At 54.6% G+C, this 26,778-nt stretch overlaps 6 protein-coding genes across 6 annotated transcripts; 4 read left to right on the forward strand and 2 right to left on the reverse strand.

The window, feature by feature from the left end:
• Positions 1 to 1,748: 1,748 nt before the first annotated feature.
• N0V96_005821 (uncharacterized protein) lies at positions 1,749 to 3,895 on the forward strand (the record flags this gene model as incomplete). The annotated part of the gene is made up of 2 exons (XM_065757504.1): positions 1,749 to 3,558; positions 3,618 to 3,895. 2 exons carry the CDS (start codon positions 1,749 to 1,751, stop codon positions 3,893 to 3,895), a joined length of 2,088 nt encoding a protein of 695 aa, XP_065613847.1.
• A 2,726-nt stretch (positions 3,896 to 6,621) lies between these two features.
• N0V96_005822 (uncharacterized protein) lies at positions 6,622 to 7,741 on the forward strand (the record flags this gene model as incomplete). Its single annotated transcript, XM_053189560.1, has 2 exons — positions 6,622 to 6,814; positions 6,963 to 7,741. The coding sequence occupies 2 exons, from the start codon at positions 6,622 to 6,624 to the stop codon at positions 7,739 to 7,741; spliced, it is 972 nt and encodes a 323-aa protein (XP_053053013.1).
• Positions 7,742 to 8,849: 1,108 nt separating this feature from the next.
• Positions 8,850 to 14,938, reverse strand: mug81 (putative steryl acetyl hydrolase mug81; the record flags this gene model as incomplete). The annotated part of the gene is made up of 4 exons (XM_053189559.1): positions 8,850 to 10,960; positions 11,012 to 11,200; positions 11,250 to 13,995; positions 14,048 to 14,938. The coding sequence occupies 4 exons, from the start codon at positions 14,936 to 14,938 to the stop codon at positions 8,850 to 8,852; spliced, it is 5,937 nt and encodes a 1,978-aa protein (XP_053053012.1).
• Positions 14,939 to 16,025: 1,087 nt separating this feature from the next.
• On the forward strand, positions 16,026 to 17,035 carry YKT6 (palmitoyltransferase; the record flags this gene model as incomplete). Its single annotated transcript, XM_065757505.1, has 5 exons — positions 16,026 to 16,046; positions 16,156 to 16,234; positions 16,361 to 16,493; positions 16,576 to 16,632; positions 16,732 to 17,035. 5 exons carry the CDS (start codon positions 16,026 to 16,028, stop codon positions 17,033 to 17,035), a joined length of 594 nt encoding a protein of 197 aa, XP_065613848.1.
• Positions 17,036 to 18,751: 1,716 nt separating this feature from the next.
• Positions 18,752 to 20,935, reverse strand: N0V96_005825 (uncharacterized protein; the record flags this gene model as incomplete). Its single annotated transcript, XM_053189557.1, has 1 exon — positions 18,752 to 20,935. The coding sequence occupies one exon, from the start codon at positions 20,933 to 20,935 to the stop codon at positions 18,752 to 18,754; it is 2,184 nt and encodes a 727-aa protein (XP_053053010.1).
• Positions 20,936 to 26,095: 5,160 nt separating this feature from the next.
• PFY1 (profilin, required for normal timing of actin polymerization in response to thermal stress) lies at positions 26,096 to 26,453 on the forward strand (the record flags this gene model as incomplete). The annotated part of the gene is made up of 2 exons (XM_053189556.2): positions 26,096 to 26,227; positions 26,319 to 26,453. 2 exons carry the CDS (start codon positions 26,096 to 26,098, stop codon positions 26,451 to 26,453), a joined length of 267 nt encoding a protein of 88 aa, XP_053053009.2.
• Between the last annotated feature and the right edge of the window lie 325 nt (positions 26,454 to 26,778).

The following is a 26,778-nucleotide window of genomic DNA, read 5'->3' on the forward strand; positions in this document are numbered from 1 at the left end:
GCTTTCTATTTTTGTGCCGACTTTTGTGCGTCTCCAGAGATAAGGCAGCGTCCAACCATGTTTCGACGCAGATTACCGGCGGCTAGCTTTCGTAGGGCTGTGCCGGTCTTGCAGAGTTGCAGTGACCCTTTCCCAGGCACTGCATCGCTACCGAGTTCCCAGACGATCTAGCAGAGAGTCGATCCCGTGCCCTCTTTTATTTCGCCATACGCTGATCGTCCAACACGCTACTCTTATACGAAGACGCGAACTCTCACCATCTGGGCCTTCGGGAAATATGTGGCGTTATCCATACGAGGAAACACAGCACCAAACCTAAGAAAATTGTCCCTGATGAATCTGGGTAGCAACCACGCCTGTTTCGAGGCGAACGGGATACGTGCAGCCAGCAACGACAACATGACCATGGTGACTGGTCGGCGTCTACTCCGTGCCCGACCCAGCTGTCGTCGCTGAATTGCTCGGTCTTCTCCGTTCATCTACTCACTGGTCTTGGCCGTGGAGGAGGTCCTTTCTTTGCCTGCAAGGGCCACGGCAGGGTGACCCAGCTTTGCCAACGTCAACACGAACCACACTGACGGGATGATGCTGACAAGTTGCACAGTTGTTTACGTCAAGACGGCCAATGTCAGACTGCGCGGGTGTGTGTTCCCCAGAACATCGGACGACGGGTAACCTTATTTGACAGCTTCTTTCGTGGGAAACACGGCGAAAGCTTTGACAGGCATGAATGTTCAGACGAATTTTTCCTATCCAAACCTTCAAAGCTCGAGGCAGTGTTCGACGATCACTCATGCGATCCACGGCGCGAGCCCGAGGGAGATCCCAGCTAACAGCAAGTTGCAACCATAGCAATGGGGCTATCTGCGGGTCTGTACAAGGGTACATCAAAGGGGGAAAGGTTTGAGGCTCGAGGGTTCAGGTTGACCGCCGCCGTCGTCGTCGTCGTAGTGCGGCGTGCCTGACCGCCAGCCGTCTTGTTGTTTGGGCGGCCGTGGGATTCATGGGATAAGGATGAACCAAAAGTCAGAATAACACAACGAGCCTGGTGGATGGCCGAGCGGCTTCTCAGAATCTCCACACGATTTCTTCTGCCTGTCTTTCCCACATCACGGGCTTTTCCTGCTTGGGCCTCCACCCGGCCCCAAGGCCAGCGCCTGGCTTGAGCATCTGGGCATGGTTCCCACCTTATCCTCTTTCTCGATGGGGATCGCGGCTCGGGAAGCCTTGCCATTCGCCAGCGCCGACTCGGCGTCGACGAAGGACCAACTCCCCGGCAGACTCTATCGGACCATAAATGTACGGAGTACCTGCGGGATGGCGCAGCCTAGCTTGGGGGCTCCAGAGTTTCCACAATTTTCGAAGATGGATCTCTCTTGGAGCGTCCTCTCCTCTGCGGAAGTGCCGCAGATGGAGCTGTGATGCACGATGTGCCTGGCGAGGCAGTTGTGTATATACATATCGTCGAGTTTCTTCCTCTTCTCTGCCCTTCTGAGAGCTCTCTTCTTCAACGCCGCTCTCATCGACAATTACTCACGAGTAGCCTCTCGTGCCTCTCCTTACTCTTTGTGTTATTCTTAATTATAGACACACGTCTCTCATTGCTTATACGTGTCTAATACCTACGTTCACTCATCAACACATAAACACACACACACACACACACAGCCTCGATCTCTTTGAGGGACCACACTCTCTATTACACGAGCAGTTCAGCTCCAAAAACACCAACATACCAACATACCAACATGGTTCGCTCAACTGCATACAAGGCCATCGCGGCCGCCTCTCTCTTTTCGCGGTTCTCCTCCGCAGCCATCACAGCCTGCCCGACTGATGAGGCCGAATGGGAGTCGCCCATCGGAGTCAAGTACACCGTCTGCCCTGGCTCTGACTATCAGTATGGTGGTGGCAGTCTGCAATATGTTCAAAATGTCCAGACCACGGTCGAGTGTGTTCAGATCTGTGACAAGGATGCTCGCTGCAACAGAGCCGTCTACGACAAGGAGCTCAAGGTTTGCCACGTCAAGGACACCAAGAACGAGATGAACTGGGCAGCCGACGACCGCTTCGACTCTATCCGTATGACAAACGACTTCGCCGACGGTACATTCCTCGCTACCTGCCCCTTCAAGGAGGAGGGCTACCGGGTTCCCAAGGGCAGCGCCGACTACCGTGTCTGCCGCGGCACCGATTACACCGGCAACAGCGCCAAGATTGTTCAGGATGTGACGACCATCCAAGCCTGCTCCGAGCTCTGCTCGAACACTCAGAACTGCAAGAAGGCCGTTTTTGACAACGTCAACAATGTCTGCCACATCAAGGCCACCGAGCCCGAGACATCTCTCTTCTGGGTTCAGAACAAGCAGTTCGATACCATCCACGTCCCCGAGAACATCAACCCGGCCGTCCAGGGCAAGTGGGGCGACCTCATTCGTCTGCCCGTGATTCCCGTTGCGGCTTACATCGTCCCATCCTACCCCGAGCCCAGCAGACTGCTGTTCTTCTCCTCGTGGGGAGTAGACGCCTTTGGCGGTGCTTCAGGCATGACCCAGTACGGTGACTACAACTTCGCTACCGGCGAGATCTCTGAGCGCGCCGTCACCAATACCCACCACGACATGTTCTGCCCGGCCATCAGCCAGCTTCAGGACGGCCGCATCGTCATTCAGGGCGGCTCCGACGCCGAGGCCGTCAGCATCTACGACCCGGCCACTAACAACTTCACCCGTGGCCCCGACCTAAAGGTTGCCCGTGGCTACCAGACCTCTACCCTCCTCTCTAGCGGCAAGATCTTCACCATTGGCGGAGCCTACTCTGGCAAGCGCGAGGGCAAGAACGGCGAGGTGTACGACCCCGAGGCCAACGAGTGGACCTACCTTCCCGGCGCCGATGTCACCCCGATCCTGACCAACGACCACGAGGGCATCTGGCGCGAGGACAACCACGCCTGGCTCTTTGGCTGGAAGAACAACAGCATCTTCCAGGCCGGTCCGGGCAAGGACCAGCACTGGTTCGGCATCGAGGGCACCGGCTCCGTCACCAAGGCCGCAACCCGTGACGATGACGACGCCATGTGCGGCACCTGGGTCATGTACGACGCCGTCGCTGGCAAGATTCTCTCGGCCGGTGGAAGCCCCGACTACACCGACAGCGACGCCACCGTGCACGCCCACATCACCACCATCGGCGAGCCGGGCACCCCGTCCGAGGTCGAGCGCGTGGCGGACATGGCCTTCCCCCGCGGCTTCGCCAACGCCGTGGTCCTCCCCGACGGCCAAGTCCTCGTCACGGGCGGGCAGCGCAAGTCCCTCGTCTTCACCAACACGGATGGAATTCTCGTCGCCGAGCTCTTCAACCCGGAGACCAAGGAGTGGAAGCAAATGGCGCCCATGGCTGTCCCGCGCAACTACCACTCCGTCTCGATCCTCATGCCCGACGCCACCGTCTTCACCGGCGGCGGCGGCCTATGTTACGTCCAGCAGATCCTGGGCTCGACGGCCGGCTGCGACAAGACGGTCGACCACGCCGACGGCGAAATCTTTGAGCCCCCTTACTGTACAACGCCGACGGCTCCAAGGCCGCACGGCCCGTCGTGTCCGGGGTCACCGAGGAAGCCGTCAAGGCCGGCACGACGATCACTTTTACCGTTGAGGGCGTCGAGGCTGGCGGCAAGGGTGCCAAGGTCACTCTCATCCGCACCGGTAGCGTCACGCACTCGTCCAACACGGACCAGCGTCGCATCCCGCTGGACGACGTGCAGGTCGACGGCCAGTCTTTCACTGCCAAGTTGCCCGAGGACTATGGTATCCTGCTCCCCGGTTTCTACTACCTTTTTGTCTCGAATGCGCAGGGCACGCCTAGCATTGCAAAGACTTTGCACGTTGTCTTGTAGTGGAAGAAGAAGGAGAATGATGATACCTAATATGTAGCGAATTCTGATTTTGAAAAGCGGGAATAGAGAAAAGGGAAAAGAAGCAACAATTTTAGACATTAGACAATACTTAATTAGAGACCAGATCGAAAAAAAGAAAAATTAATGTTTAATACGAGGAGTTCCGAGTGTGTGTTATGTTTGACAATGAGTTCGGTCGTACTCGAGTTGGTGTTGTTGAGGGTGACGATCAACTCCGAACACCCCCTATTACTTGACGGCTTTTTGGATACAACGTTGAGGGTAAAAATAGCAAGGCCAACAATTACACGGCTGCAGTTGCGAGACTACTTGCCTATATCACCTAACCTACTTCATAACTTCATCTACTCGACCAAGCCAGATTTCAATACCTACAACTGCCAAAGGCATCATCAGACTGGGAAGAGGACACCGGTGATATGACAACGTGCCGTATGTCGAGAATAGCTCCGTGCTTAGAGGAGTTTCGACGTTATGGTTTCCCCGATATTTGAGAGTTTGCTTTGCCCATGGAAAGCATCGAGACGTATATGTATCTCCTTCAGATCCCAATAATCTGACTGCTTCACGTTTCCTTTCTTTAGTTGATGTGTCAAATTCGTAGACCGCAGTGCTCTGAAGAGTTCGTGATTTGTCCCGGTTCTTGGCTTACATGCATCCCGCACCGTCGCAGGACTAAGGTAGCCATCAAGATCGGCGACCGATTGCCGAGGACCGATTGGCTTCAGTCGTGCATATGCTCGCTCCTCAAGGTAGACCGCTTTTCAAGGCTTCAAACAGTTTCTGTTCGTTCGTCTCAACCCGTTCCCAAACTTTAGAGGCGGCCGTTGGCGACAAAAGGTTTTTCGCTTCGAAAAGAACGAAAGAAGCAATGACCTTTAACTGATGACGACATTGTGCGTTTTTTTTTGGAGAGAGGGACCCGCTTCGAGTGCACCACGCGACCATCTCCAAATCGGATGACTAGGTGGATGATAATGCGACTGACTCTTGTAGCATCCTTTGAGAGTGAAATGCAGCAAGCCGTGGTCGCGCTAGACATACGGGATTGGCTTCAGTTGATTATGAAGGCGGAGCTGGTGCCGATTACTTCGCGGAGAAGTAAGTGCCTGAGTGGAACACTTCTAGAACAAGACGAGAAGCAGTTGGGATCATCGCTCACCATCTGATACACTGATACATCAGATGCCCCCTCAAGTTCCCCAACACCCGTCCATGCAAGATCCCTTCCTAAACAAAGTATTCAGCAGTTCTCCTGATAACGAACCGTTCTGATCCCAACATGAGATAGCTAGGTATACTACAGCTAAACCCCACGGCCTCAGCCTCTTTCCCCCGCGCCAACCACTAAATCCCATACAAGATGCTCGTTCGGAACGCACCTTGGTCTCGAACAGAAACGGAAAATGGAGGTGGGATGCAACTCCAATTTCACAGTCTGAACTATCTCAAACGCAATAGCAGAATTATTTTAACTTGTATTATTGCTAGGAGTGTTTAACGATAGACTCAAATCCATATCATCTCCCCCATCCCCCCGTCCGTGATCCCTTTCACACCATCCCATCCCATCCCCCCTTGTTACGTAGGCGAAGAGAAATAGAGAGAGGAAAATACAACAACAAAACAAACAAAACAACACCGAGAAATCAAACAACCCACATCCTCGTCCGTTGCTAGCGGCCGTTACAACACTTCTCGGAGCCGAATCGCCTACTTTCTACTCTCCGTTTCACAGGTCTTCCTCGCTCCCAACTATTAAGAAAAACTTGGTGATTCTCCTGTCCTTACCGGCGCAGCTCAATCTCACCTAAGAATTCCGGCCATCCCATGCACACCTCAAAGTCTCATCCAGTTCCCCCGAATCTGTCTGTCCCGCTTACCGAAAAGGCGGGCACCCACCACCACCACAACCGCGACCACCACGCGCCTCATCGGCCGATCACTGACCTCGTGGCTGCCTGCGTTTTAAACTTGGCGCCGGCGTGACTACGTTTCGATCTAGGACTCACGCACTTACCCTAAGCGAAGAAAGACAAAAGGACACTAGAAAAGAAAAGACTGAGTAGAAAGGAAAGAAACGAAAAAAAAGGAGCGCATTGTGTTTATTGTTCCCTCGTGTACACAAGTACCTTACCTTACCCCCGGTATCACAACAGACGAGAGAGAAAGCCGCGCACCAAGCGGAAGCCACCACCACCACCACCACAACCACCACCAACGTTTCGTCGAGTCCTCCCTCCCTCGAAATCAAACGGTCGTCTTTACCCTTTTCCCTCCAAAGGATCCAACATCGTCTTCTCCAATCGAGGATTAGCACGAAAGCCACACCCGTTTGAGCTTCACTCCCTCCTGAGTCCCCCCACGATTCTTCAACAAACCCATTCTCACCAACATTCCCGCGCTGTCCCTCACCGAATTCCAGCAGTGTTTCCTCCTCACTGCCGGTGCCCACCACCACCACCACCACCACCACCACCACAGCTGCCACCCCTCAGGCTCTCGGTCGCATCACGCACCGAACCACTTTCCAAAAGGCAAACCTGCCCTGGTCAAACATTCGCTTCTCTCCACCCTACCGATCTATCCGACCTTCACTCCTCAAGAAAGCGCATTCCGCGCTACTCCTCCCCTCCACCCAACCTCAACCCTCTCGCTTTCCCCGTTGCATACGGGGCGTCCGAGAGAGATAGAGATAAGGGAGAATGTCGTCTCTCGAGGCAAAGATCGTCGTCCTCGGCTCCCAAAATGTCGGCAAGACGAGCCTCGTCATGCGCTATTGCAAGGGCTCCTTCAACCCGGCCCAGACAACCTCCACCGTCGGCGCGAGCTTCATGACCAAGCGCGTCGTCGATACCGATACCGACACCGTGGTGCGACTACAGATCTGGGATACTGGTATGCCTTTCCCTCCCCCCCTCCCCTCCACTCGCCCTGACCACCAGCTGCGATGACAAAGTTGCTCTTCCTGTCAACTTTGTTGTCGCAGTCGCAAAAAAGTTACTTATTCGAACTTACTAACATGTGTGTTTCCCGTCCCTACCAGCCGGTCAAGAACGCTTCCGCTCCATCTCCCGCCTCTACTACCGCGGCGCCAACGCCTGCATCCTCTGCTACTCCATCACAGACGCCCAGTCCTTTACCGAAATGGGAGTCTGGCTCACCGAGCTCCGCCGCAACCTCCCCGGCGACGTCGTCCTCCACGTCGTCGGCACGAAAGCAGACATCGTCGCCCGCGACCCCTCCCGCCGCGAAGTCCCCTTTGAGCGCTGCATAGCCTACGTCGCAGAAAACCTCGCCCCCGGCCTGGCCTCGACACCGCCCCCGACGGCGACATCCAGCGGCATGCCCTCCCTCCTCTCCTCCTCCGATCCGCGCCAGTCCTCCTCGCAGGTCCACCAGAGCACAAGCACGTTTGGCGGCGGACCAAGCGGAGGCGAGCCGCGCAGCCCATCATCGAAACGCAGTTCTGGGTTCTGGGGCCAGGAGGTCGGCTGGGACGCCTGCCACGAGATCAGCGCCGAGAGCGGCGAGGGCGTGGAGGAAGTGTTCCGCGTCGTGACGAGGAAGCTCGTCGAGCAGAACCGCAAGATGCAGCAGGCGCTGTTGCTGGCTACGGCTACGCCTGGCACGCCGGGATACGAGACGGGCATGGATGGCGGGTACTTTGACGGCATGAATCCCAGGGGCAGCTTCCGAGTTGGGCGGGACCGGCGGAGCTGGCTGTTTTCGCCCAACTTTTCGCCTGCTGTTACGGTTGAGCAGGGCGGGACGGAGCAGGATGCTGATGAGGGTGCTGGGAAATCAAGGAGGAAGTGCTGTTGAAAGTCGTCTCAGAGAAGGAGAAGGAGTACGACATGCAGAGATGAGAGATGTGCGAACGAGACTCTGGAAAATGGGCCTCGTGAGAATGCCCTTCTACGTCCTTTGCATGACGGATGGAGAGCTGAATTGCACCGACGAGTGGCATTCGCATCCCGGCACATCATGAGAGGAGAGTATGAACGGATCACAACGACCTGAAAGGGATATTCGACGACGACGACGACGACGACGAAGACGATACGCATGGCTGACTTGGGGCATAAATACCCTTACCGCTCGAGTTGCAATGCCGGCTCAGATGCAAACACGAAAAGCAACAGCAACAAGACGTATCATCCGGACTGGGCACCGAGCACGCATTTTGATCACAGTACACACCGAACGAAACACGACCATGATTTTGTTTTTCCTGGGAGTCTGCAAGCATGGTGCGAGGGCGTTTTTTTCTTCTTGGATTTGTGTTTGGTCATTGGGGGGCGCCCCTATCAGTTGCGAATGAGGAATTACAGTACACGGAAAGCGAGGAGGAGGAGGATTTTCAAAGATCTTTGGGAACGAGTTAACTCTGTCGAGGTTTTTTGGGAAAGGGGGGGAAGGGAGCATGTCTTGAGTTCTTCCTTCTGTCGTATACATGTTGCGGATGAAGGGTGTTTCTTCATATTTTGTTTTTGTCATGGGGCATTGGGTACGAGGGATTGAATTTCCTTCCACCCTGCCCCCCTAATTTTGTTTCTTTGGGCCTTTTTATTACACTGTGTTTTTTCTACATGGACAGGAGGGGGACATCATCTCTCGCGAGAGGGCATTGTTCAAATGTTGTTTCTTGAATGGGTTTTACTTATCATAAAGGCATGGGAAATGGGTGTTCTCTTCTTGATTGTATTGTTTCATTTGAGTCTAGATGGGGGCTTCACGCCCAGCAGCAGCAGCAGCAGCAGCAGCAGTGGGTTTCACATCATCTGCATTCATAGCATTTCCTTCCGTCTACGCTGCATCTAATTTAGCCCAAATTTCATTGCCACTGCCACTACCAAGAGCGCATCTTCACTATTCCGAATTACCAACTGAGCTTTTGATCTACAGTGGGTGTGAATATGTGCGTTTATTTTCAAGACCGAGAAGCACCATCACCATGCTGTTGAAGCTGCGCCTTCTTGGACTTGTCCACGTCATCATCAACCACCGGCGCCGCGGGGACGTCGACGGTAGCGCGGTACTCCAGCCCAACATACGCGTCGCTGACGACGATGACCTCGAGCTTCTTGCCCTGCGCGGTCTCGGGGACCTTGATAGCCACGCGCGCGGTAGGCTTAGACCCGACGGCGACGCCGCGGCCCGGTCCACCGCCGGACCAGCCCGCGCGCTTGACGGCGAGGACGTCGTCGCGGGCCGGATCGGCGAGGAGGACGAACCAGCCTTCATTTTGGGGTTTCGGGAAGCGGGGCGCGTAGACGTGGGCGTCGCGTTCGGTTAGGGCATTCAGGCGGCGGAGGTCGACCGTGATGCCCAGGGCTGTGGTTTCCGCTGCTGGGACGGAGACGGCGAGGTTGGGGAGTTGGGCTGCGGCTTTGGCGAAACGGGGTTGTTGGTGAGGCGGGACGGAGAGCTGTTTTGCGAGGGAGGTGATTTTGGATGGCGAGGAGGCGAGGGCGGAGATTTTGGCGAGAGTGAGGTTGGATTTGTCCGTCTTGAGGGTGTCGAGGCCGACGCCTGGGAGGATGGAGGGCGGCGGGTCGGTGGGCCAGCGGGCAGATTTGATGCACTGGAGGAGGGTGATGAACTGCAGGCAGGTGGAGAGGTGGCCTAGCTCGGTTGTGACGTCGATGGAGGCCTGGATGATACGGATGGCCTGGTCGAGAACGCTGGTCTGGTCGCCGACGTAGTCGGTGATGGGGAGGGAAATGCGCGACATATGTGCCTGGAGCAGGAGGAAGGCTTTCACGTGGGGGTCCCACATGGGGAGACCAAAGGAGCTGCCGGGGAAGAGGAGGTTGCGGGAGAGCTCCTCGTTGATGAGATCTTCGTTGTGGCGGACGGGGAGCTCGTCGTACTCTGTGGCGCGGGACATCCAGGAGAGGACGTCGAGGAGGGAGGCGGCAGCCTTGACGTGCTTGACGAGGTGGCGGATGGTGATGTGGGAGAGGTAGTAGTAACTCATTATCTTGCCCATCGGGGTGGGATCGACGTCGCCATTAGGGAAGACTTCGACGCAGCTGGAGCGGGCGAGTTCGTCGAGGGACTTGTCAATCATTTCAATCATGTAGTCGTTTGCCATGGTCTGGGCGGCGATGCTATTGTGCTCCTCGGCCGAGATCTCGAGGCCGTAGTATGACGGGTTCTTGTGCAGACGCCGGAAGAAGAAGGTCCAAGTCAGATAGTCGAGGGCGTCCTGCTTCGTGACGATGGTCTCGGCCGAGACTTCGGCGCACAAATGGTTGTCGAGGACCGTGTGGAGGGATGACTCGACGGGGAAGCCGGTGTGGAGGAAGTGCTTGTAAAAGTCCTTCTTGGCATCCTTTGTGAAGATGCGAGCCACGCCAGAGTTGTCGAACTGCGGACGGCCGGCGCGTCCCAGCATCTGGAGGACGTCCGTAAGGTCCATGTCCTTGTAACCCTCAATCTTTGCGTCGTAGAACTGTGTGCCCTTGACGACAACGAGGTGGGCCGGCAGGTTGACACCCCACGCGAGGGTACTGGTGGCGACGAGGATCTGGATCTTGTTGTTCAGGAAAAGTTCCTCGGCCAGTTGACGGTCGGACTCGACGAGACCGGCGTGGTGGAGTCCGATACCAAAGCTGATGGCTTCCTTGAGAGCATCGTCCTTGACCCTGGCGAGATTGAGCTGGAGGTCGTCCTCGTCCATATGAAGGAATCGGCGAGGGTTGTCTTCCATGCCGCAGTAGTTGATGAGGTCTTTAGCCGTCAGGCGCGTCTGTCTTCGAGAAGGTACGAAAACGATGACAGGCTTGTCCGGGCTGTGCGTCTTGACAGCGAGGAACGTCGGGCGGTTCATGGACTGCATCAGCGGGCAGAAGCCCCTGACTTCGGGGAAACCGTCGATGTACAGCTCTAGGGGAACCGGACGCACAGAGTGGCGGAAGTTGAACAGGCCTTCCTTAACACCGAGCCAGTTGCCCAGGTCAGTGGCGTTGGCGCATGCCGTCGACATACCCAGGAGCCGGACAGAGTTCTTGATGGATGCCGCGATGTAGTTCATGCCTTGAGTCGGTCAGCATCTTGCTAGGTTACAATCACCACTTGCACACTTACGAGAAACGATGATCTCCAGAATTGGACCACGATCACCAGCGAGGAGATGAATCTCGTCAATAATGACGAGACTCACCTGTCGAACGTAGCCTCTCGTCTGCCAACTACGAGAGATACCGTCCCATTTCTCGGGCGTAGTGATGATGACGTCGGCATCCTTGATAGTGCGCGTATCAGGGGTATTGTCACCTAGTTAGGTCAATGAGTATTCCAGAATCAAAAGACGCATGCAACGTACCTGTCAGTTCGACCAGCTTCAGTCCCAGTGGCCTAGCGAGTCTAGCTCCCCAATCTTTGACACGCTCGCGAACCAGAGCCTTCATCGGCGCAATGTACACAACCTTGGATTTTGGCCGCTCTCTGAAAGCCCACCACATCGCCAGCTCTGCCGCAACGGTCTTTCCACTACCAGTGGGAGATCCGAGGAGAACATTGGCGGGTGTGTGGTAGAGGGTGTGGAAAATCTGCGTCTGCATGGGGTTGAAGTACTGGAAGCGCTGGGCGTAAATCTCCTCGAGAGCCGGGTTCTTGAGAGCATTAATTGGAAGCGGTTGTAGGTTGAGGAGATCAGTGTACACGCTCTCAGTGTCTGGGCGAATCAAGTGCTGGAAAGAAACGGGCGTCACCGTCTCAGCGCCAAGCCATCGGTCAGATACTGCCCGCACGTAGATCTGAGTGGGCAAGGGATCCGAAAGAGGGATGGTGAAGTTGAGTTCGTGCTCATCGTGGAGCTTCCTCCTGTTCAGAAGGAAGAACTCGTGATGGTAGATCTCAGAGGTCTCAGAGTTCTCGACCCAGATGTAGTACGACTCGGAAGTCCCGTGAATGTGGTCGTTCCATCGGAAGTCAGGCTCGATAAACAACTTGATCCGAAGAACGTCGCGGTTAAGAGGTGCAATTTCCGCTTCGACGCTGATGGTCGGGAAATTGTTCAATATATGGGCAATCTTCTTGCCCGCATTCTGGTTGTGAACCAGGCTACCAATCTCGGCAGATTCCATGTCTCTCATTGCCTCCACGGTCATGTTGTCCTTGGCATCGAGCTGATTGAAGACCGACTTGGGGAGATCGAACTGGTGTAGAGGGTGTTGGAAGGGCCAGATGCGTTTTTCAATAGACTTGGCGAGGGTGAGTAGAACCAGACACTGATGTCCCCATCTCCTATTCAGAGCAATCATGAACAAGGCTCTGCAAATACGACCCGCCTGCTGAGCAACATAGTTGAGATCATTGCCAAGAGCAAAGTCTTCTGGCTGCGCTCTCGAGATGTATGCCTGCAGCAGGATATTGGTCTTGGCCTGGGGCGTGTCAATGCCGCCATCAACGTCGCAAGGAACGACATCGTTTCTCAGACGCGTGAGCTCTTTTTCTTCAGAGTCTCTGGACTGAATATTGTCAAACTCCCCGCTCATAGCGATCATCTTTAGAATATCGGCCTCAGTAGCCATGGGTCGCATCATGGTGTTGAAGATCTGAACACTCGTGTGCAAGATGTAGTACTGACTGGCAATGCGACCGATATCCTTGCTGCGGAGCTCCTCGGTCACTTCGTTGAAGATGATCATCTGGCTCTGTTGAAGAGTTCGGGCAGCCTGGATAGCTAGCGTGCGACGTCTCTGAACAAGAGTGGGATCATCCCGAATTTCAGCCCATTCGATGCCGTAGCTCATTGGACTTCTTTGCATGCGAACAAAGAGGTACGAGTATCCAATCCACTGAACAGCTTCGGGAATCGACGTCACAGTACCGAGGGAAATCTCAGCATTCAGATTGTCGACGAGCTTGGTGGAAAACTTGGACTCGATCGGTTGCTGCTCTGTGACGGTGGTCAAGTAGTGATGGAGCCTGTCCTGAGTGGTACAAATCAAACCGATACCGGTGTCCTCGAATTGGGGACGACCGGCACGACCAAAGATTTGCAACACGTCAAGAATGCCGAGATCGACAAATTTACCCTCCTGTGCGCTGTACACTTGGGTTCCCTTGATAACGACCGCTGCCGCGGGCAAGTTGACACCCCAGGCGAGAGTCGCCGTACAGCAGAGAACCTTGAGGACACCCTCTCCGAAGAGCCTCTCCATAAGATTTCTGTCGGAGCGTGCCATACCAGCGTGATGAATGCCCAAGCCCTTGGGCACCAATTCTCGCAGGTCTCGTGCCTTGGATTGCTTCATGTCTCGTACGGCGTTCTCGTAATTCGGGTGGTCGGTGGGATCGAATAGATCCACGCAGAAATCTTCTATGGCCTTCTCGTACAGCATCTTGGCCGTCAGGAGAGTATCTCGCCGCGAATGGACAAAGACCATGACTTGGTGGCCTTTCTGAAGCATGTCCCTAACCTTTTCAAAGGCAACGGTGTCCAAGTTCTCTCTGGACGCCTTGGAACCAGCTTTACCCTTCACACCAATGAAGTGCTGCTCCAAAGGCACGGGACGGAATGAAGCGTCAAAGTAGAACATACCGGCGTGCCGGTTGACCTTGAGGAAGTCGGCAACATCCACGTAGTTCGGAAGCGTGGCACTGAGGCCGACGATACGAATCAACGACTGGGTGCTCTCGACTTGACGCTCAGTTCTGGCGACGAGAGATTCCAGAACAGCACCACGCTCATCGTGAAGCATGTGAACCTCATCGATGATCAGGAGACGGACTTTCTGCACCAGCTCGGTATCGCCAGTTCCCTTTCTCGTCACGACGTCCCACTTCTCAGGGGTGGTGACGATGATTTGGGTTTGCACAATTTCGGCCTTGGTCAGGTGCATATCTCCAGTGAATTCACGGCACTTGATGCCTAACCATGCCAGTCGCTTGCCAAGCTTTTCGGTGATTTCCGCAGCCAAAGCCTTCATAGGCGCAACGTAGACGATCTTGAAGTCCTGGAGATCGACTGCGAAGTCTGTGGCAGTGATGTCTTCAATGGGGTTGGGCGTGCAATAGTGACCAATGGTTTGGAGGATTGTGAGCATCGCAGCATCCGTTTTACCCTGTTTCCGGTCAGTAACCTGAGCATAACACGACATACTTGGGGCGACTTACAGCACCAGTAGGGGCACAGATGAGCATATTCTCGTTTGTCTTGTATGCGACTGGGTGGACCAGACTCTGCATTCGGTTGAGTGCTTTGTATCCCTTGAAGGTGCCGCGACACAGGCCGTCCATGTCTGAAATCTTGACCAATCTCTGGCCGGGACCCAGAACCCCCTTCTTCCCTGCAGGAATGGCATACTCCTCATACTTGTCGAATAGTAGCCTTTCACTGCCGCTTGGAAGGCCGTACTTCTGGCCTGAGTGGCTGAGGGAGTTTCCGGCGTTGTATGACTTGTACACGTGGGGGTACTGGACTTCTCTGGTCATGGCGGGCGCGAGAGTCGCATTCTTGTGCTCAAAGTCCTGTCGCCTCAAGGCCTCCTCACGCTGTGCCTTGCTCAAGAGTTTTCCCTTGGGCTCCTGGGAACCTTGAGAGGTGACGGCCGTGACAATCTCGTTGCGGTGGCCGAGCAGTTCGATAATAAAGTCAAAGTCGTCGAAGCCGACGAGATCGGCGAGCTGGGACTGGAGCTCTTCATCGCCTTGGCCGGATATAAGGATGCTGATGATCTGGTTCTGGAAGACGTCTTCGGCCAACCCATTTTTGGCGGCGATGGATGAGCACTTGCTCACGAACCAGGCGGCGCCGTAAGCAGCGTCGCCGTTGGTGGCGTCGTGACCGTCTAACTGGTCGCTGCTGTACTCATCATCTTCGTCGTCTGAGATGAAGTCCCAGACGTCCTGTGCGCCGTTGCCTGAGGAGTAGCCTTCGTATTCATCGTCGAAATCTACATCCGAGGGGGGTTCTGAGGGGAGTTTAAGACCAGCCAAAGCCGTTTTCATGGCCTCGAACTGGGCTCGCCACTGGGCCTCTGCGTTGTCGAGATTTGCAGACGCCATTATTGGGCAGTTGAAGGGATGTTGTCTTCAGAGCTCTCAAATCTACTTTTTGTTGAATGAGAAAGAGGGACAGAGGGTGGTTGGGAATGATGCAACTTCTCCCCGGTCCTCATATAGAACACCAGTGAGGTCGAAAATGTCTATGATGACTAGCGGTGGTAAGTAAGCCGGGCCCGGTGTTGGAGGAGTCATTCACCGAGTCGCCGCCCGCCGTGGTGCATAGTGGGGCGGCCTGGAAGGGGGAAAGGTGACGGGAAGTACCTGCAGCCGCCAACTCCCCGCCGGATCAACTCTGACCTTCATTGTCGGCCAACGTGGCACTCAAGTTAGCATAAGGTAAGGTAGTTCCGTCGATTTGCTCCTGCACCCAATGACGTCCGTGGTTGGTGGGGGTTCTAGACTTTTGCTCGTAGGTCAGGTCACGTCACACACTGCGACACCTTGCTCTTTGTAAGGTAAGGTTGGTAGGTACCTACGCAGGTACTTTGGTACGGGCTGACCGCCACACTGAGGACGGAAGAGGGGAGCGCCCGAGCCTCCGCAGGCGGCAGGCAGGCTGTCACCGCAATGCTTAGCGGACCTGGTGTGCTGGGTGCTAAGCAAGGTACGCAGGTACATCAATGCCTTAATTACCTTACTCTGCAGCCTAGAGGGGCAGTCCGCTGAGCCAAGTTTCCTAATAGTGGGTGGTGCATGTGATGTATCGCCCCTCTAAGCCAATTGTTCCCCAAGGTGCCCGCGGTGCCCTCTGTAAACCTTGAACCGACGCGGAGACGCTTTCTCCATCGTCCTACAACTCGGATCGCCTCCTTTCTCCATTATCTCCATTCCCAATCCCCCCTACGAATACCTGACTTTCTCACCCTCCCACGAATAAGCCCGTTCGCTGTTCTCGAACTTGACGTCCTCGATTACCTGCGAATTGCCTACGAATAGAAGACAACTAGACCTCACGACTAGACCTTTCCGCTACCCCTCTCGCCCCTCAAACTCCGCCGTAAGTCGAAGCCGGATCTCCCCTCTCATCGCCTAGACCGCCTTCCACGGCGACATCTTTGATTGACGACTAACACCACAACTCCAGAAAATGAAGTTGCACTACATCGGAGTACGTCTCTCTCCCATCGCTGCTACCTGGCACGTCGAGCGATCCTGAAAACACCTGCCCGCGACCCAGTAATTCAATCAAATCGCAACTAACGCCTGCGTCGCAATAGATCCTCCGCAATGACAGCAAGCCCGCCGTCGAGCTCTGCAGCGAGATGGAGCTGTCCGCATACTCCCGGTTCACTAGAAGTAAGCCATCCACGATTTGCGCACACGGGGGAACTGGTCGCCCCAGCTGCGTGCCCGACGACTTGGGCCTCGAGCCTATCGTGCCCTCTCATGCTCGAACCTGAGCTGATGATCCTTGAAACACAGACAGCTACGCCGAGTTCATGAGCCTATTCTCTAAGAAGGTGGCCGAGTCGACGCGTCCCGGCCAGAGGCAAGATATCGAGGAGGGCGACAACACATTCCACTGTGTGGGAAGAAGCGAGGGTATCTGTGGCGTGTAAGTGGGCAACTCTTCCAAGATGCCTTCTTGAAGGAGCCGCACGCACACCAAGGGGCGGTGCTGACATTCCACTGCGTAGTATCATTTCCGATCACCAATACCCGAGTCTCGTCGCTCACCAGCTTCTCTCCAAGATGTACGTTCACCATCCAGCCCCTGGGCCTGCCAAGCCCCCGCTCCCCTATTAAGTTTCCCCCAAGGCCATGCTAACAAAGGGACTGAATTCACATAACAGCGTCGACGAGTTCCTCACCAAGCACCCGCGCTCCACATGGGCGACGGGCGAACCCAAGCTCGTCCTCCCCGAGCTCAAGGAGTACCTTACGCGGTACCAAGACCCGCAACAGGCCGACTCGATCCTCAAGATCCAAAAGGAGCTCGACGAGACCAAGATCGTGCTGCACAAGACCATTCAGAGCGTTCTGGAGCGCGGAGAAAAGATTGACGACTTGGTGGCCAAGAGCGACGGCCTGAGCTCCCAGAGCAAGATGTTTTATCAGCAGGCGAAGAAGCAAAACTCGTGCTGCATCGTCATGTAAAAAACAAAGAAGCCACAACCCCTTTTCTTTTTCAAATCGCCCGCCTCGTGCTTCCCTCACCTGAGTTAATCGTCTTTTGAACCGTCTGGCGTTGGATCCCCTTGGAACTCTGTCTCAGCATAAACGCTCGCTCCGTGTTCAACGCTCGCTAGGTTTCGCAAGCAAGAACGACTGTCTTTCTTTGCTTTCTTTTGCAACAACATCGGGAGAGGGGGGGGCGCTTGCACTACCTACACTCCCAGCAGGATGATGGGAAGGTAGATTAGCAAGGCCCAGTGTTCATATTTTCCCCCTCAGATCGGGGCCGCCAAACTTGCTTTTGGTAGCGAGACAAATCGACGGCAAGAGTTTTAGGATAAATACAAATCTTTTACCCCCGTTGCAGAAAATGTCGTTGTACGGAGAACTGCGTGCAGAAGAAGAAGAAGAAGGAAACAAAGGGGGCGGCAGTGAGCCGAGACATTCTTTGCTTGATTCCTTGATGGTGTGAGACAAAGGAATGCTAGGCACCCAGTCACTTGTTCCTAACGACTATTCTACTGTTGTTCACCAGATGGCGGTCTCCTGGGTTGCGGAAACTTCGATTTCGACAAGCAAGGCCTATTGAACGTCGTTGATAATCTTGAGCACGGGGTGTGCAATCTTCGAGTTCTCGCGGAGAAGTAGTGTGTTATCGATTCTTGTTCAACATGTACCTACATACCATCGTGTCCTTCTGATCCCCTGGGTTAAAGACGTATACACCGAGGTCTCTCTAGCCAGCATGTGTAGTGATTATCTTCGCTTCCTCCATTGCAAGGGTTACAGCTCTACCCCGAGGATTTCTAAAAGTTTTAAAAAAGACCACGTAGAGTCCACGCGGCTGAATCTGCTACACAGCCGCGGGGCTGACTGAGACCCAAGGCTCGTCGCTGAACCTCGAGACCTCGAGTGCGCCTGGAAACCTACGTGCCAAGTTTCATTTCTCAATCACGAACATGACCAAGGCGCAAATTAAAGTCCAGGGTGCTCAAAGGCGATGACTCAAAAAAGTTGAACCCGGAAACGGCATTTATTTTTAAGCTTTAGGGATTATCCAAGAAAAAAAAGGAAGACTCTCCAAAAAAGCTTTCTTCATAATGGTGAATCAAAGGGTAACAGGTTTGAAAAATGCCCTGGCCCTCGCCCGCCGTCCCTCTCCCTTCCTACACCAGATAATAATAAAAAATCTCTCCCCCAACAGTGGTATCGATTGCGCGCAAAAGAAACGAACCTTCGAGGTCGTATTACAGGAAGATCAGATACTCCATCGAGAATCCTTTTCTGTGTTTTGCTTCTCGGGAAACTCGCTTGCAAGTGACAAAAAAGACCGTTCGAACTTTGCTTTTCTGACAAGGCCCACCACACACGCATACAACCCCCCATACAAGACAATGAACTCGTCAAACCTGTAACCAGAGTGAAGTAAGCCCCCTTTCACTAGGCGTATGAAATCCCGCTACAAACATAGTCCAAAATGGTCCTCCAGAATAATAAGGGGAAAAGTGTCGACAAAAAGGTGGAGTAAAGGAACAAAATCGGTGGGTGAGAAGGTGTTTGAGTAACAAAAGTGGTTTGGTAGAAGTCTGATGGCGAGTCCGAGCACCATCAGTGTATGTGGACGAAGGAAATTAGAAGAATAATGTCCGAAAGGGTGATATGGTGATGAGTCTGGGCTCCATGGAATTTCGTATGAGTTTACGCCAAGTCATCCTCGACGATGATCCGCGAGCTCTTGCGGTTCTGTGCGATTTGCTGCTCAAATGTCTCGCCGTGGCTGATGAGTGTCGGCGTGGAGCTCTTCGTCGTGGATAGCCGCTCATTCTTACCCACAGTGATAGTCGTCACCGGGCTTCTAACATTGGGGCTGCCGCCGGTGCGAACAGCATTTGTCTTCAAGGGACGCAACATTCGGCGCTGCTGCCGAGAGATGCTGATCTGCCGGGCAATCGAAATTTCCACCGCAGCGCGGAGCGCGTCATCCGGCTCAGACTCGTCAAGGGACGGCTTTGTGACGTGCGTATGGACTGAGGATACCGATGCTGGAGAGCGGTCTTTGGCGCTTGGCGCGGCGCTCGACGGAGCTGTGGACTCGCCTGGTGTCGAGATCATCTGCCATGCGGGTTCGTAGATGGTCGGCTTCAGTTGCTCTGTCAAGTGGATCTCCTCGGATTCGTTGTCGTCTGTTGGAGAGTCGAGCATAAGGCCAGACTGCTCGGGTCCGAAGACGAAGTCGTGTGCCGCGGAGGGCTCCATGGGATGAGCCCGGTTGCTCGTCTCAGGCGATGGGGTCTTTCGCTTGATGGATTCTGGGCTCCTTTCCTCTGCGGCTGGCTCGAAGCTTGCTCTCTGTGGGGACGACAAGAAAGCGGGTGAAGTATTTGAGCGGAATCGGGGTGACTGAGGCGGGTTGTTGGCCGATTCCGAGGGCGTGGCCGGGAATAGTGAGAGCGAAAACGCCGGCGATTTGAGCGGCTGCGGTGATGTTGCCCTCCGACCCCTCATACGTTCCCTCTCCTCCTCTTCCCTCGTGACCTGGTCGTTGATCGTTTTCAACCTGTCCAGAGTAGCTTGCCGCCTTGCCAGAAGCGAAGATGAAGGCTGTAAACCTTGCGGTCCCGATGTCGAGTCTTGTGATCCATGTGGTTGTTGTCCCAGGACGTTACCAAACATTACACTGTACCTCTCCATCGTGATGCTGGGAATCTCCACGTCCAAGAACCCGCCCGATGGCTTAGGCGGCAAAGCCGGTACCCCCATAGACACGTGAACCGGCGCAGATATGTCCGACTTCTTGACACTCTTAGTCGATCGTGTGGACGCCATTCTGCTTAGTAGTTTAGGGGGCTTTGAATCTTTCGGGCTCGGCGGGGCCACCGGGCCAGCCGTTTGTGAGCGCTTCATGGCAGGTTTGCTATCCGCTGTCCTCTTCTCCGTGTTCCGTCTTCCCAAGTCAGTGGCCTGGTTCGTCGTCGGTGAAATGTCGAAGTCCGTCCTCGTCGGTGCCGGATGCTGAAGATTCATGGGTTGTGAGATGGCCACTGGGGATGAAGCAAGCCGCTTGCTTTTTGAACGGCCAAATAGTTTCCACCTTCCTGATTTCTGCTTCGGTGCCGGCACGGGTTCTGGTATCTCCTGTTGCGGTTCTGGTGTTGGCGAGGCCCTCATCATGGTCGTGCTGAGGCTGGATGCCTGCGGTTGCCACTCGTCTCTCGGGGCGGGCATCGGCGATGGAAGGAATTCGCGCGACGCTGTGAAGTCCGGAGGTGGATGTGTCGGGCTCCCTATGGCCATGCCTATTGCTATCGTTCCCATGTTGCTATCCATCGAATCTGGCGTCTGGGTCCTGACTGTAAAGGTGCGCGCCGGCGAGAAGTCGTGTGAGAAGTCGCCAGGACTCTCTACCGGAGATGCTGGGTTGTCCCGTATCGGGATGTGATACGACTTGTAACCACCACGTGCTGAAGACTGAGGCCTGATGTACAGGTCATCCTTGGACATACGTCTATCAGCAAAGGATCTGAAGCTGGTGGTGCTGTAGTTATGAGGTGAAAGACCTCCGCTAGTGCTGGGCCGCTCAGCCATGGTCGAAGACGCCTTGGATGGAGGAGGTGTAGGCAGTGGGCGATGGCGGTATGTGTTGCGAGTTTCAACGGCAACGGCAGCAACGGCGGCAGCGTCGGCGGCAGCGTCCTTTGCAAAGAAGGGCACGCCCTCGTTTTGAGAAGCGCTCGAGTCTTCCTTGGTCTGTTGGAAACTTGACACAAGACCCGGCGACCCCAGGACGGGGGACTCTGGGCCGTGCGTCTGCACACCACCGGGGGCCCCTCCACCAGTCCTCATGCTCTTCATAGATCTGGAACGGTTAACCAATTTGAACATGCTCCTCTAATGGCCCGGAACAGGACTTTGCAATGCTAGCGCTTGGCGGATCCTTGTTGACAGGGCTATAAGAGCAAGAACCAGGCGGGATGCCCAGAACGTGGAGCGGGGTGATCGGTTTCGAAAAAGGAGATGATGGGAAGCGGTCGCAGGAACTAGTAGAATCGGTGGACTAGAAGGCCGTCTTGCAAGTTGCGCCAAATGTGGAGGCAAAAGAAGAGAAAATGAGAAATATGGCTGCTAGCAGAAAGGCAGTTGCTGGAAAGAAAGACCAAAGACCCGATGACAGAGAACCCCCCGAAGCCCATATGCAGAGAACAGGAGAGGACCCAGACCGCAGACGGAGGGGACACTCTGACTTAACTCTACTTTGATATCATCCCCTCTGATTTCGCCTCTGCAGGGTCGACCCAGAGCCCAGAAGCCCTCGTTCTTGGTCCCCAGCACGCGACTCGCAACTTTGTCGCCTGTTTGAGATTGATAGGACGGATATTTTAGGGGGGGCTGATCAACACAAGGATGACGAACTTCGACATCCTGTCCTTGGGCCAGTCTGTGGATCGAGGGTCCCGGTCGTTTGTGAACGATAAGTCGCGTATCTTCTGCGGTCGAGTGGAGGTCTTGCGGTTTCGTGTGTCAGACTAGCGAGAACTGTAGGGAAGCACAGCGGCGAAGCATGATTAACGGAGTCGTCATCTGCATGGCGACCGAGAGGTCTAGAGACTCTGGACAGTCTGATATTTGTGTTGACACTGCCGTGCGGCGTGGCGGTCAAGGCTGGTTGAGGGGGCTGAGAGTCGAGAGCTGAGTGAGAAGCCTCGGATGACTCCATCGTCAAGCCGCGGCAGCTTCCGGTATTATCGTTCTGGAGCTTCACGACGGAAAGCTCATAAGAAGCAATTTGACTTCAAATTGACTACGCCCACATGCCTTGTTGTGCCCCCCGTCGTATCGTGCCGTACCTTGCCGCTAGAGAGAGCTAAAGAGGGGAGGGATTCGAGAAGGATGAGAGAAGAGGGAGGGTCGCATCCGTGCTTGGTCTGCGGGACATCCTGGAAAGGTTGGGTTACCCCAGCCCGGGGGCAACAAGCCTCAGGGTCGTCCCTGTCATACCGCACGTCCTCTCGCCTTCGTTGTCGTCGGCCCCCCGAGGCCCAAGCCTCGTCCGTCGATGTGATCGATTCGCTCATAATCCGAAAGGCCGTCACTCACGGTAACTTGTAACTAGCCGTTGAGGGCGTCGAAGAACTAGACTGATCCCAATTGCAAGAAACTGGGGCAGCCGGGATCCGAATCGCCTCTGCAAGATGGGACTGGCCCAGACTCAAGATGAGTAACACGAGGACGTCCCCTCTGATGCCCGGTGCTGCCCCAAGATTTGCCCAACGGTCACCAGGCTGAAAATTGCTTCATTTGAAGTTCAATCTCCCAGGCGATGCGGTCAGCGAATGAGAGTTACACGACGTTGCAGTCGCGGATCCTCTCCGCACCGCTGGGCTAACAACGCCCTGCCCACGCATGTACCGATCCCCCACTCTGACATCAAACGGGTCTCTCGTTTTAAATGAAAGGATCAGAGACATCGTTGCTCATCCGGCTTCCCACCAACCATGGTCCACAATCAAGGAAATAACCTTCTCACACTAGGTCTGCTTATCCAGCGTGACGCCAGCGCTGGTCGGTGTAATTTGATCAAATCTTGGTTATTTCCTGGTCCATTTTCCCACCGCTTGTTGGGCCCATTCTCGCACAGGTATCCGTCCGAAATACGTTCGCCTCGCAGCTTCGTACGCCCACAAGCATAAACACCAATTGTGTTTCCTGATACAACCATGCAATGATATTGCGAAGACAATGCAAACCGCTCACATCGCTGGGAAGTTGGTTGACAGGAGACGCGCCAAGTAACAGTAAATTTGCAGCTTACTTAGGGCCGACGCTGAATAAGTCTGCCGCTCGAGGTGTCATCGTTCGGGGGGATCTGGTAGACGACACGCCCTAGTGCCTCGTATGCGTCTGCTGTTGGGGCTTACAGGTTGTCCTGTCAGCTGGGAGAAATCAAACACCCTCCATCTTAAGAAGGTGTCGTATTGAAACAGACTTCCTGGGACACGGAGCGCTGTTGCTGAGGTGGGCGTCGCCGAGCGTTGGAAACTTTGTTGTTCTCGAATTTTTTTGGGCGTTGCCTGCGTACGACGTGCTGCGCGCTTGGGCCTAGGCGCTCACAAGCACCTCTTGTTCTTTCTCAGTCCACAATAGGCCCACAGTCAGATCATCCTCCCAGGCCCTGAAATGGCTCCAAAGAATCGCAGGCTATCGAGGAGCCCTGTGTGACAAGGCTGACCAGGTATCAGGGCAGATCAGGAGCTTACACTAGAGGTGATGGGAGGATGCGGCAAGGCTATCCAGTGACGGGGTTTGGAATGTCTCGTCCAGGGTGGAAAGCCGAATGATCGTCTCAAGATTGCAAATCCGCAAGCCAGTGTATCCGTTAGGTGGCCAGAGCGCAAGTAAAGACTTTACTGGCCATCAGGAAGACACCCTGTCGTTTTGATCGCTTCCGAGAGATATCGTCAGTCAAAAGATGTCACGAAGACGCCCCTGAAGAAACCGTCACGGAATGTGCCCTTGCCTTCTGAACGATAACATTGTAGCCAGGAGGTGATTGCATTGCTGTCAAAAAGTAAAATTGGTTTGATGAGCAGCATGCCGTGTACTCAAAGTTCGTCTGAAGGGATGGCTGGAATACATTTTTCGTATTCTTTATCGCTCATGTGTTGTCCACGAATAATGTCATGCAGGTGCAGCTCGCTCCTCCCATGGGTTGAGTTTACCAAGTCGTCGTGTAAGCCGAGTCCTCCGCTGCAAGTAAGTTCGCGGCAGTCGATCCCAGGCTAAGCAGTTAGTTCCCCCGGCTGATTATTCTACGAATAGGATAAAGTTGGGCATCGGTGTCTGTGTCTCTTCGATGAAGTCTAGCCCTCGTTTCGACTTTCTTCCACAGCCCGTAGATGGATCTGTGAACCCGTGCAATGTCAGGATTCGGAAGCCTGGAAATGTTGTTGGGATGACAAGAAGACCAGGGCGATCAATTAAGGTGTGAGACGGCGGCGGATCAAGCGTAACGTAGGCGGTGCCCCGGGTGACGATCCGTTGACAGTGTAGCATTCCGTGAGAGGCCTCGAGTGGAAACAACTCTGATAGTTTATCCAGATGATCGGACGTGTACGTTGGTGAGCGGTAGGTATTCCATCTGATGAAGAGGCCAAAGCCTTGTAGAGCTGCTGTCCAGCCTGGATCCCAGCGTGATGGGGACAAGTGGTTCAAAGAGCCGATCGGTTGAATAGACGACTACGACTGTGCAGGGCCGAGCTGAAGACGGAAACGTCCCGTCTTTCGACTCCGAGCTGCATTGCGGACGGACTTCCGTCGACCAGGCGTCCTCGATGTCGCCGCTTGTAGACTGCTGTTGTTAACCGCATGTAGGTGGATAGAATAAGTGTAGAAGACGTCGAGCGCAAGTCGGGCTGAAGTAGTTACGGTGGCTAACATGGAATATGCGCTCCTTCTTGCATGGACGATCCAAATATCTTTATAAAGTAACTACTTCCGCTTGATCTTACCATTCTGCACGTCTGTTTTCGCCTCCCGTAAACTGATCATCTTTTTCGTTCCTTCGATCCCGCTGGAAAGCAAAGTCATTGATAGCGACAACGACCATAGAGAGGAAGGCGGCCGCTGCGGCCTAGAGCTCTGCCGGGCCGTTGGCGGAGATGTGTTGCGCTTGGCGAAGATGGGGAACGGAGGCCGCTGCCGTGGCGCATTGAGCGTGGCGAGCTGAGGCGGTGACGGCCCTCAAATGGGTGGAGGCCAACAATGCCGTGTCCGTACTGTGCTTCCTTCCGTCAAACTCGCACAGTCACCCCGCCATCACGTGACTGAACAATGCGTTTGGCGGGGCAGTTTCCGGAAGTGGCACCCAGGTGGAAAGATACGTAAGGCGGTAAGGTAAGGTACCTGAGGCAAGGTAATGGCTACAAAGGCGGTGATGGGAATACCCGGCGGATCGTGTGGACTCGTTGAGCTCCCTCGAGTGGATTAGCTACCTCGGGCACGGATAGAGGTAGATAGATAGGGGATTGAATTCGTCAGACGAGGCTGAGCCGTGGCTGTCGAAAAGGAAGAGAATCAGAAATGGTGAGAAATGTTCGGATAAGGTACAGCAACTCTTTGGTAGTCCCTACATACCTACTTTGGTAGCTGCATGACATTGCTGGACTTTCCTGAACAAAGCACCTCACAGTTCCCGGGGGGGTGGAAGCAACGAGAAACAGAGGTATTCGCCTACGATGCCCGCGATGCTGAAGAAAGTACCCCGCACCGCTACTTTGGCGCCAGCAATGACCTCTCAGCAGGTAGCGTGATACCCCGCCCGGCCCGCTGGACCTAAAATTTGGTTTGCTAAGGTATTCCTCGGAGGAGAGAGGGGCAAACGTCAGGCAGGAAAGAGGAACAAGAAACATCAACAGTCACAAACCGAAATTCCTCCCCTCCATATCCCACACCGCGTCAAAGCTTGAGCTTTTTGCACACCCCCTTTCGACACAGAGAAGCTTCTTGTCTCTTTTTTTGTTAATTTGCACCAGCGAGCACTAGCCTCTTATTTCTTCCCGTCTTCCTTCATCATGTCGTGGCAAGGTAAGCTCACTCACCTTCGCAATCTCCCACCCCCACGAAGGGCCGATGCGGGCGTTGGCAGCTCTCTCCCAGGAGAGACAGAGGGGAAGGGAGAAGCCAACCCCGAGGGGAAAACCCCTCCACCTCGAGAATCATCAGGATGAGCTGACAATCTCTCTTTACAGCTTACGTTGACACCAGGTAGCTCTGCACCAGCTTTTTGTTTTCGCGGCTTTCGCATCGCGAGGAATTGTTGAGATATGCAATGGGCCATGGAGAACTGACGTGGGATCTGTAGCTTGGTCGGCACCGGCCACATTGACAAGGCCGCCATCATCAGCATCGCCGGTGACAGCACGTGGGCGTCGAGCGCCGGTTTCACCGTATGTGATCCCGCCTCCAATCACCAGCGAACAACTATCGTTCTCTATCCATACCATTACTGACAAACTCTCTTGCGCAATACAGCTCTCCGCCACGGAGATGAAGGTCGTTGCCGACATCGTTACCGGAAAGTCGGACGTCAAGGACAAGGCCTTTGCGGATGGTCTGTTCATCGGCGGCGAGAGATACGTCATGGCCCGTGCCGAGGAGGGTGCCATTTACGCACGAAAGGTTGGAAGCATATACACTCTGAAAGCAAAAAAAAACAAAAAAAAAACACGACATCATCCGCAGAAGGGCTGACTTGAAATCACTTGAATAGGGCAAGGAGGGTATCGCTGTCGCCAAGTCAACCCAGGCCATCCTTCTCGGCCACCACGGCGAGAACGCGCAGGCCGGAAGCGCTACTCTGGCGGTGGAGAAGCTGGCAGACTACCTCGTCAGTGTGAGCTACTAAGAATACCAGCCCGATGGAGGAGATGTTGGCGTAGAGGAGGGGGCACGCGGGGGGGTTTTTGCAACTCTAGGAGATAAACCCCTGGAGTTTACTGTGTGCGAGGCAGGCTGGGCATCTCGCTCCCGCGTACACACGAGGATGTTGACAATACGAATCGACGAACACTAGATTAGCAAGAGTTTACCAATGGCGGAATCTTTGCTTAGCCACGGCTACATTCGAGTCCGAAATGCGCCAATCCCTGTATGTCAATGACGTGTGTTTCCATCCTACGTGTGCCAAATGGTTGTTCAAGTGTATCTTTCCGTTCATTCATTATCCTGGC

Source organism: Colletotrichum fioriniae, assembly GCF_027942845.1.
Source record: "Colletotrichum fioriniae strain IMI 355084 chromosome Unknown scaffold_6, whole genome shotgun sequence".
NCBI classification, from domain to species: Eukaryota; Fungi; Ascomycota; class Sordariomycetes; order Glomerellales; family Glomerellaceae; genus Colletotrichum; species Colletotrichum fioriniae.